Genomic DNA, 11,658 nt, shown 5'->3' on the forward strand with positions numbered 1-11,658 from the left:
TGTGTGTGTATATATATATAAAAATATTTAATATTTATTTCTCCACACCATCATCATCTCAGAGCTTAACATCAGAGAAGAAACAGGCAAAGAACAAGAGTTCAGAGTTCAAGGTCAGGACAGACCGGAGCGGTGACCTGCACTTCCTCCTGGTGTCACTGCGACTTCCTGTTTCGGATCTGCACCACCTCCTTTCTCTCCTTCAGGAAGTTCCCGAAAGACGTGGCCTCTTTACTCTCTTCTGTAGCTAAGGAGGAAAAAGAGAGAAAGAAGATAATGTTAAAACACACATATTTAGAGATTTTGGAGATGTGAGACCCCCACCAAGTACACACACACCCCTCTGTGATGTAGCTATCAGCAGAGAACACTAGGTGGAACCACAGAGAACCAGAAGAACCTGGACTAATTGCGCAACGCTGCATTCCGATTGGTCCACAAAGCACTGCCCTCCCTGTATAAATCTAATGAGTACTGTAATACTGTACGGTAGCACTGGTTACCATGGTGATCGATGTCATCCGTGTCGCTGTCCATGTCCTCCTCGTCCGGATTGCCACGGGTGAAGATAAGGTCGCTGGGGCCACTGAGGTCAGGAACATCTGCAGGTTAAATATTTAACACGATACATCAACTCTAGGATACACACAATACTGAGTGAGTGTGTGTGCATAAGTGATTGTGCATGCATGTGTTCCTAACCTAAAACAACTCACCTGGCTGCACACTTGTTTCCATGGACACTTCTCCCATGTCTTTCTGAAGGCGTTCCAGCTGTTCCTGCTGTTTTTTGCTCTGTGCTTCAGCCTAGACATTAGAGATTCAAAAGAAACAATAAGCAGCACTTCAGTGAATAAGGGCACAGTCAAAGCTTTAATGAGACACTCGGTATTCAGCACTCATTGGTCCCGCCCACTGGCAGGCTCTGACTCACCAGCTCCTTGTGCAGGCGCTCGTATTCAGGACGGTACTCTCTATGGAACACCAAACACATCACGCTCATTCACAGTTTAACGCATTTAAATATTAGATTCTACGGCTCTATACAAAATCCTAACCTAATCACATCTGTATAATCGTGTCTAATCACACCTGTACGTGTACATGTACAATGAGTCTGTAGTGAAGATGAACTCACGTCTCGTATTCTTTGGCAGCGTCTGCTACCTGAACAAAGAGCTCATCCAGTCCAGAACCGGTAACAGCTGATACACCAACAACCTACCACACACACACACACACACAAAATGATCTAAAGCAACAGTCTGGACTTAAACTTTGAATATGAACTGACACTCAGACAGTTTCACACATTTGCTTTAATACTGAAGATGCATCTTTCTTTAGAGAACCCTTGCAGAACTCCTTCCGCTAAAAGTGACCCTGAACTACAAGCAAATGTTAATCTCCTGACACGGTCTAAAGTTCTAAACTGTAGAAATACCCATTAATGCACACGCCAGAAGAAAAAAGAAAAAAGAAAAAAAAAAGAAGAAAGTAATGGTTCAGTGGATACCTATGGGCTCTGAGCTTTCAAATAGGGACCTTCTTATAGAAAACACATACAAAGGTTTTTGTATGTAGAACCTTTTAAGTTTTTCCAGAAAATGCTACTTACAGAATCTCTCTTTTCTACTTTTTACGAAGAGGAAACAAAAATTATTTGCACTCCGATTATATTAAAACTTCTGTCTTATCAGCAGTCTCCCCAATCACTGCTATGCAGGAGTGAACGTGTCACATCTGTTCATCTGTAACTGTGAGCAAAAACTTAAGTAAGGAGAAAGTGTTTGCAAATATATAAAAGATGAAAGGTTTTTAAAGAGAATCATTACTGGTGACAATACACTAATACATCACTATGAGCCCGAGAGAAAAAACATTGTGACAGGAAAACACTTTATCGTGAACTTATAGATATATAGAACCCCTTAGAGTGCGATACAGAAGATTTATTTAAACTTTTTAATAAACAAAGAAACTTGTAGGATTCTCTAAGGGCGTTTTCACATTAGGGCCAAGGGATCATTTCCGAATAAAAAAAACTTGACCCCAACGACTGATTAATTTTTCATTAGTGAGAACACTCATGAAACACAGAAGCGTGCACAATTTTGCTTGGAATGGTGGTCTTAAGCATGGATTCAGTCAGATAAGACAGCTGATCTTGCCCGAGAAACACATTCTTTCAAAATATCAATAATATTGGACATAGCACGAAGTTGTCTTCTTCTCTTTGTGCTTAATGGTTGTGCATAAACCAGGTGCATACCAGCTCTATCGAGAAGTGACAAGTGTACCAGTACAGAGAGCCAGTACAGAGTGGGGAGGAGGGAGCAATCGTTCCTGAGCACGGTACAAAGAACCATTATGGGTTTTAAGAGTGAAAAAGAAGTAACAGCAGTTTTGTGAAGACAATGACCATTGTTAAAAGCACCATATAAATAAAAATTTTATTGAAATCAAGTGTGCTGTATGTGTGTTTCATAACTGTTCTGTTAGACTGTGTGTGTTACTTACACGCAGGTTTGTGTAGAACTCATCCAGAACCAGACTCATAGAGCGTGTGAGGTTACTGACGTACGATGTCTCCTGGTTAAGCGCGTCCTGAAACGCCTCAAAATCCTGCATCCACTCCACTGCAAAGCGGTGATCGATTATATCTGTCTGCACCACACACACGTACATACACAAGTTCATGTTGTGTCCCTGTAACATGCTAATGTTTTATCTTTCATTAATCTGTGCTTTACTGATTTGACAGTGTATTTGCACACAGTTTTTTTCTTTTGAATGATCAGCGCCCCCTAGTGCCTGGTGCTAAAAAAAAAAAAAAAAAAAAAAAAACCAGAAGCAACACAAGCTTTTTACCACTAAGTTTTCTTATAAGACACAATCGCTCTGTAAATGCACTAAGCCTATGACTTAAACATCTTAGCCCTGTGAAACAGCACATGTTTATAATGCACATGTTTACCAACAGACAGCCAGCAAAACTTTAATTTACTGTCTGCAAACAAAAGGTTATTTACACTTCAAGGGACAACTGAATCTATATTTTACACAATTGTGCCTATATCCTACCTTGTTCATGACTACGATGAAAGGAAGCTTGGTTTTGTACAGAATGCTAAACACAAAACACACAAGAGTTACACAGATCTGAGAAACAAAACTGTCAGAGTGAGACACAAATGATTACACATTGTGTGTGCGTGAATGTGTTTGTGTGTGTGCAAGTGGTGTGCCAGTGGCGTCCTGACCTGCAGGCGTACAGCATGTTTGACATAAAGGTAACAGGGTTCACACTGCGGGACGTGTCCATCACATACATCACCACACACGGGAAAGACGAGGCCTGCATCACACACACACACACACACACACACACACACACAAACACACATCTTACCTCTTTTATCATATATTTCATTCAAATTAAACAAAATCACACAATACAATAATATATTGTACTAAACAAACAAATAAATAAATAAATACAAATAGCCTGCCCGGCCAAAATAAAAGTCACCACCTCCAGACACGTGTTCCCAGTAGTAAAAAGGAAGTTTAGTGGTGCAGTTGTTGTTGGAAATGGGTCTCTCAACAGAGGGAAAAGTATTCATGGTTAAGTATTATTTCTGCTCATAAAAAAAAGGTTCATAAACGGGGACCAGGTTTGAAAAAGGTGGCAGAAACTATTCCTTCTCATACCCGTCCCATTCCTCTGATCTTATACCACCTGATGACTACTTATGTGGGATGTTAAAGGACCATAACCTGTGGTCGTGGCAAAAACGTTACTCTGTTTGAGAAGTGGCAATTATAGTCCTGCATCAAGCAAAGAAAACTACTAATTAAATTGCTGACACTACTAAAATTGGGTTAACCTGTAAAACGTTTTATTAAAAAAATGAGTTCCATCATGCCTAGTGCCTACTGTGTTATGATCTAGGGTTGCTTCTGTTGGTCAGGTCTTGGTTCATTAATGATCTGCGCCCAAAAAATTAAGTCAGTTGATGACCTGAAAGTACTAAAACAGGTTTTTACATCAATTGATTTTTGCTTCCCTGATGGCATGGGCATATTTCAAGATAATAATGCCAGTGTTCATAAGGCTCAAATTGTCAAAGAGTAGCTCAGGGAGCATGAAACATCATTTTCACACATGAATTGGCTGCTACAGAGTCCAGACTTTAAACTCGATTCTTCCATCATTAGTACAACATGTTTTTTTTGTCTAGGCAGTGTGTACCCCTACATTAAAATACACAACGTTCACACAATGGAATTAAAAAAAATACATATTAACATAAAAAAAGAACACACACACATGGATTAAAAAAAGTAAAGTCCACACGTTACACACCAGAGCCTCAGTTATGATGGTTCCTGATGCAGACCACGTGAACACCTCAATCTGCCCCGGAGTGTCAATTAAAACATACCTGTAAAGGTCCAATTCACAGTTACCACTGATTAACATAGCAGCACGTGTGTGTCTGTGTGTCAAACACTATAAACACTCACTCATGATTCTGCTGCTTCTTCTCGATGAACTTCATCACCTAATGAACATAGAATGAAGAAATTCATCTCACACACTAATACACAGCTAAACAAATAAAGAACACTGACATCTGCTGGCTGCCCACAAACACTGCAAAGAATTTTTTTTGAATATTTCATGATCGAGCTGAACAACATAATATCAATACTATGAGAGGAAAGCAGGGAGCTTATCAGTCATTATATATGGGTATTTACCTGTACAAGAACTTCTAGCATTATAAGTAAAAAATAAAAAAAACCCAACCTGATCAAACCTCGTCGCAAACAGGTTGAGAGATGTGACGATTCCTCCGTTTGGGCCCAAACCATATCTGAGTCAAAGTTAAAGACACTCCGACACAGCACTTCTGTAACTATACATCATCATTAATAATCATCTGATGTAAAGCTGCACAATTAATTACATAGAATCTGACCTGTGCAACTATCTAATCACAAAAAAGCTGCAATTTATTACTTGTAATATATGCACAGTCGGGATTTAAGTAAGGGTTTCAATAATGTAAGAATCTTAATTTTAAAAATACTTTTCAGGTGATTAGTAAATATTGACAAACATCCTCTTAATTAGACCACTTGTCCAATTATTTGCTGTTATAAATGCCTTTGTAAATACATTTAAACATATAATATTTCCATCACAATGTTTGTTAAAAATAATCACAATGTTACTTTTTTTTTTTGAAATTGTGCAACCCTAATCTGATGCATAAGAACATGAGATCAGACACAGGTCAGACGCAAGCTGTAAAGGATACTGTTTCATCACTTCCTTATAGTTCACTGTGTCTCTGATGTCTGTAAATAAATTACACACACACAAAATCCAGGTTCAGTAACCTCACAACTTGCAACTCTACAAGATAAAACAGAACATTTTTCATTTTCTATTTTCTATTGTTGCCTTTAATCTGTTGCCTTGTCTGTCCGTCTGTTTTCCCGTCTGCCCATCGCCCTAGCCGTCTGTCTTTTGCCCTGCTCTGCGCGCCTGGCCGTCTGATCCCCCTGCCTGGCCGTCTGATCCCCCTGCCTGGCCGTCTGATCCCCCTGCCTGGCCGTCTGATCCCCCTGCCTGGCCGTCTGATCCCCCTGCCTGGCCGTCTGATCCCCCTGCCTGGCCGTCTGATCCCCCTGCCTGGCCGTCTGATCCCCTTGCCTGGCCGTCTGATCCCCCTGCCCATGCTTCTGTTGCCCTTCCAGTCCGTCCTTCTGTAGGTTTGTGTGTGTGTGTATTCTTTGAGTTATCTATTTAAACTCCTAGTGTTACTCCACACAGCCTTTTCAGAATACTTTATTATCAAATAATAGTCAGATTACCGATGTTGGCCGGAAACGGGACCTCATGAACAGCTGGGTCCAGATTAATAACATAAGGCGGAGTCTTCTTAGAGTGCAGATAAGCTGTGAGTCGCTGAAAAACAACATAGAAACAAAATAAACTCACTTTTATTTATTTACTACATTGACTTTATTGACTAAAATGTCACTCACACACACACGCACGCACAGATAGAGTGAGAGAGCCTGACAGACAGTGAGACACAGCGTACACACACCCTAAACATTCCTAACTAAAATTTTATATCACTTTTGTTCAAATAGTTGTTGATATTGTTGTTAATATTGATGTTATACATTTTATTTGTTTATTTATTTTATTTGTGTGTAGAAAATATGATTTTATTTCATTATATAATATGTTTATAAATTCAGATTGATGTTATTTATAATGTAAGTAATGTTTTATAATTGCTTTGGCAACAATGTAATATTTTTGTTAACGTTCATGCCAATAAAGCTCTTTTAAACCAAACTGACCTGGGAGAAAGAGAGTGTGTGTGTGTGTGTGTGTCCGGCTAACATGCTAATCTCGTTGGTCTGTAACTAATGCCTCACGCACTTTTTTTTATTTCCCTGCCCGTACTGTCACAAAATCAAAATCCCGCCCTTTCGACTAGGACTAGCTAGTAGCAGCGCGCGAGGATTGGCGGTTCACCCTCACGAGGAACGTTTCTAGGCAACCAAAAGCACCTCCGTGGACTGCGCGTGCCTCCTTATAAATTATAAATTACGAACCATTAGCCAATCAGAGCAAATCAGGAGAAAACTGTAAGAATAGAGGTGGAGAAAAAAAACCATCGATGTGTTTACCTGAACGAAAGTAGTTTTGCCCGAACCCGCCATCCCAAGCACTATGAGACACACTGGCTTCTGTTCCGGGTTCTTTCTCAAAGGTTTTGCGCTGCTTGTCTCTGGATATTCATCACCCACTCCATCGTTTTGTTCAATTCCACCCGCAGCACCAGCGCTCTCAGTCTGCGTGGTAGCCATGTTAATCTGAAACGTGCACCCCGAAGTTGTCGTCAAGCAACTTGTATTGTCGTAAATGCTGCAAAAACGTTCACTACGTTCAGCTGTAATGTAGCCGATAGATGGCAGCAAAACCTCGCCATTAATGACACTATCACAAAACAAAAAACATGGATAATATTTATCTATGGATATACAGTAGATTCATTACATTTACACGTATTAAATGATACAGGTTTAAGAAAGACAGAATTTATTTTTTGTCCAATAGAATTATTCAATTTAAAAAGCTGACAAAGTGACCAAAAATATAATTTACACAGAGCCGCTTCATAATATATGAACTTATCACAAAAACAATGTCTTCAAGTCTTTAAACATAGACAATGGCATCATTACCTCAGGGAGTATAGACGTGTTTTACAAAAAAATTAATTTAAAATGGAGAAAGCTGCCTGTTTCGAAAGAACAGACACACAGACAAAATAAATAAGTTAAAAAAAGGTTAGAAGTCTATTTTTTGTGACGGATGAAGAACAACCAACACTTCCCTCAACCAGACGGACTGCCAGATAGACTGTAAGATAGAGACAGACAGATAAGTTAAAAATAGGTTTAAAATAGGTTGGGTTTGCTCCAACACGTCCTCCAGACTTTTAAAATAATTACTGCAGATGAGCACCTGAGAAAAACATCAGCAGACCCGAACCTACTGTATGGACTTTATTTCGTGTGCCTGTGGTCACTGTAGATTTGTACAGATGTACAGTCTCTCTCTGTCTCTCTGCCAAACATCACGTCTTGATCCATTACTGTTTCATATCAGAGGCCCTGATCTCAGCACTCAGCTCTGGTTTGTAGTAAGAGGCCTCTCTCTCTCTCTCTTTCTCTCTCTCTCTCGTGTGTGTGTGTGTGTGTGTGTGTGTAGTCTGGAGATGGTTTATACTACACATTCCTGAATAAAGCTGCAATACATTTCACAGAGAGCGCCAGCTTCACTTAACGACTCGGACTGCAGTCGTGCCCTCGTTTTTACGAAGTCCTCCTGATGGAAACGCCTAAAAATGGACTTTCTGGGAATCTGTTTATCAACACATCCTTCTGTTCCAGCGTGAGGCCACGGGAGAGTTTCAACTCAGTACAGAAGTGCACTGGATCTCTAAGTCAGGGTCCATGTAGGGTGTACCTGGATTACATTTACATTTAGGCATTTGGCAGACGCTCTTATCCAGAGCGACTTACATTTATTTAATTTTTTTATCTCATTACACATCTAAACAGTTGAGGGTTAAGGGCCTTGCTCAAGGGCCCAACAGTGGCAACTTGGTGGTTGTGGGGTTTGAACATGGGATCTTCCGAACCGTAGTCCAATGCCTTAACCACTGAGCTACCCATGGATTACTTTTTTTGATGTAACGAGTGATCTAACACGTAATTACGAGACATAACGAATAATGTCCGCCATTTAAGTACTGTTATTTAGTCACTTTCTCAAAAATGTAATCCATTATTTAAAACCACACAATTTATGTAATCCGTGAGCCAGACAGCAGTCACTCCTAATCCATTATTGTGTGTGTGTGTGTGTGAAAGTCGTCCTACAACCTACTATTATTATCCCTGTTGTTATACCCCATCTTACCTATGCGGTTTGGAAAGATGGAAACCTAATCACAGCGCCAAAACCCGCGGTAAGAGTTAAAGTAACGTCCCCCAACACTGGTCAGAGTGAACTCTGTAAACTTAGACTACTTCAGTTCTTGGAGTTTTTATTTGACCCTGTGCATTAAACATGACACACACTCCTGCTCCTGACACACTAATAGAATGATGCAACACGTCGTAGCTGCGTGAAAGTGCTAAAACCGGCCAATGTGTTTGTGTAAGTCTTGTTTTAATCAGGGAAATGGTCTCACAATTTCACAATGTTATGTTGCAGAAAACAAGGATCTCTCTGCTGGGGTTTAAACATTAAAGTTTCCGAGAAACAGTGAGATTAAATGAAAAAGATATCACATCATTACATCATCATGATTAAACAAAAAAGGGAAAACATTTAAAAAACAACAAAAATAAATTAAATTTACTAAAAATTATTTAACAAAGAAATTAAAGGAAATACAATTCTGTTTAATTTTTTTTTCTTTCATCAAAGTGAGTTTTATACATTTACAGTATAACTAAATCCAAATAACTTAAATTCTTTACCTATTTCAGCTAGGAAGCACAAATTAAATGTCAGGGTCAAAGGCCAGGGTCAAAAGTCAGAGTTGGACACAAGACGACCCCCTGGGGCATAAGTGTTCAGGTTAAAGCTCAGCAGTTTATTAGTAATCTCTCGACCTTCTGTTCTGCTTGAGCACCGTCTAGGACTAGTGTCCTAGTGTCTAGGACTAGTGTCCCAGTGCCCTGCTGCTGAAATAAGAGCACTATACAGTATATGCTCTGAGCTCATGTGTGGATTAGGAACACATCGGTTCTGTAAGGAGAGGAGAGCTGACTCTCTAAAGGCTTCATGTTTAGTGTCTCATTTTCTCTACTTGTACAGAAAGGTGGGATGAGTCCCAAATCACCCTAAGCATTGTGCACTACACAGAGGGGTGATACAGCATCTTATGTAGATACAATATATACACCTGATACAATATTATAATGATACCTAGGTGCCAATTCAATAAAAAATGCGATTCTATAAGTATCAAGGTTTTTTTAATTTACATTTTTCTCCAGATTTTTTTATTATTTTAAAACAAAAAATTCACTTCTACCACATGGGTAAAAATAGTTCAGAGTGTGCCACCTGTTATTTATCACAGGTTTATCACCCATCACCTGTTAATTTGTTAGGTGATGTTTTACCACCTTAACGACGTGTATCTTATAATGCGGGCACGCAGAGACTGGTGCAAGCGTGTGTAATGTATAGGTTTGATTCTAATTTGCTCACCGAGTTTGGGGAAAAGGCAGATCGGAGGGTTTTTAACCCATGCGATTTTTGATAATGTAACGCTTTGATAATAAAAATGCGTTTCTGTTGCACCACTCGAAAGCTTCTGTGCTTTACTCGGAATCGTTAACTAATCTGTGAGGCTGATTAGCCGATCACTGGTCACGGGGAATCAAACTGAAAATCAAACAATTCTGGTCACTGGCCGATCAAGTGGTTCATCTCTATTATAAATGTAAAACCAAAAAACGTTTTTAAACAAATCGATTTTGGAGTTAGTGTTGCGATGCATGAATTGTCACACGAAAGAATTGTGATTCATAACTGAATCGGTCCTGAATTGAAATAGTGCACTTATTTAAGAAATATAGGAAGCAAGGAACTTGCATAGTGCAATACTACTGTATAAGGTGTAGAAGGCTTTATGAGAGACACTGTGAGCAAGTAAGTAGTTCACTTTTCAACACTATGGAGTGTACACATGTAGGGCACGTGTGTAGGGTCTAGGGACCGTAGACGCAGACGAGGTCGAAGGGTTCAGAAGTAGAAAAACAGAGCAGTGTCCAAAACTCTGAGCTCACTGTAGAACTAGGGGGGATGGAAAAGGTGTGTGTGTGTGTGTGTGTGTGTGTGTGTGTGTGTGTGTATGTATGAGGGGTTAAATTTCATCCCCAGCACAGTAACGAAAGCCTGGCAGCAGCAACAAGCAGCAGAAAAGGCAGAAAGATTTTTGGCAAAAGTCGGTTCCATTGTCTGCTAGATGATTTTTTCGTATTTCCCAGAATGCACTGCATCACCATGACGACTGAAAGCAAAATATAAGTGATGTTTAACAGATCGGATCGACTTGAGCTGGTCTATTGATTAAATTTAAAAAAGATTTACCTGTTTCTGATTATGTAAAAGAAACAACATGTGTGTGTATGTGTGTGTGTGTGTGTGTGTGTGTCCTGTAAAAAAAAAGCCAAAACATTTAAAAATAATTTTAGACAATATGTCTGTAGTTAAGGGTTAATTGCACTGTGAATTTTCAGTCACTCACACAGAAACACCAGCACACACACACACACACACATGCGCGCGCACACACACACACACACACCTGCATGTCATTAGGTTGAGATCTTCCAGCTGAATGTTATCAGAAATGAGTTTGGCAGGTTCAAAAGCTGTAACGTTGTGAAACTAATGCTCCTGCAACATCATGGAAACGTTATGCTGGAATAACAGCACTCATTTTAAAGTTGTAGTATGAATAAATCAAATTGTTTATGCGTCAACGTTCTTGTAACATTTATCCAGTTTGTGTATAAAGATTCTCAAACATTTCTGAAAACATTATTGTAATGTTATAAAACGGTCAGCGATTCAGGACAACAGGAGATACAGTGAAATGTTAGCAGAATGTTTTCAGAAAGTTACACTTATTCTGTCATGGTCTCTAGATGTTCTGGGAAAGTTTCCTGTAATGCCTATAAATGTTCCTGCAATCCTGCTACAACATTTCCATGATGATTTAAATGTTTTAATCACACACACACACACACACACACACGCACACACACACACACACACACACACACACATTTGGTATTTGGAAATCCAACTAAAGAAGTTCTTCACCAGATGTGAACCTCTCACAGTGTGTGTGTGTGTGTGTGTGTGTGTGTGTAAGAGCAGAGAGAGAAAGAGAGAGAGAGAGAGAATGATAGCAATGTGTGTAGCTCCAGCTGTCCAGCTGTTGGGGTGACTAAGGAAAGGAAGGAAGGAATAAAGGAAGAAAGAAATAATACATATTGTATTCACACAGCAGTTTTACCGTTGTTCAT

General features: G+C 39.5%; 1 protein-coding gene across 1 annotated transcript; it reads right to left on the minus strand.

Annotated features, from left to right (window-relative positions):
* Positions 1-6,909, minus strand: gpn1 (GPN-loop GTPase 1). The gene is made up of 14 exons (XM_053509241.1): positions 6,724-6,909; positions 5,890-5,983; positions 5,331-5,370; positions 4,817-4,883; positions 4,531-4,568; positions 4,370-4,448; positions 3,264-3,358; positions 3,085-3,130; positions 2,521-2,667; positions 1,139-1,221; positions 935-974; positions 717-807; positions 504-602; positions 1-247 (listed from the first exon to the last, which is right to left on the minus strand). Exons 1-14 carry the CDS (start codon positions 6,901-6,903, stop codon positions 156-158), a joined length of 1,191 nt encoding a protein of 396 aa, XP_053365216.1. The 5' UTR covers positions 6,904-6,909; the 3' UTR covers positions 1-155.
* Positions 6,910-11,658: the final 4,749 nt, after the last annotated feature.

This window comes from Clarias gariepinus, chromosome 13 (genome assembly GCF_024256425.1).
Source record: "Clarias gariepinus isolate MV-2021 ecotype Netherlands chromosome 13, CGAR_prim_01v2, whole genome shotgun sequence".
Taxonomy (NCBI): Eukaryota; Metazoa; Chordata; class Actinopteri; order Siluriformes; family Clariidae; genus Clarias; species Clarias gariepinus.

What these genes read in the sequence shown, in the direction of transcription:
- gpn1 (XM_053509241.1), bottom strand. Translation starts at nt 6,903, where the DNA reads ATGGCTACCACGCAGACTGAGAGCGCTGGTGCTGCGGGTGGAATTGAA. An exon ending in AACATGCTGTACGCCTGCAG is followed by an intron (nt 3,131 to 3,263) that starts GTCAGGACGCCA and finishes TTTTGTGTTTAG; the next exon opens with CATTCTGTACAAAACCAAGC. An exon ending in TCATCGTAGTCATGAACAAG is followed by an intron (nt 2,668 to 3,084) that starts GTAGGATATAGG and finishes TGTGTGGTGCAG; the next exon opens with ACAGATATAATCGATCACCG.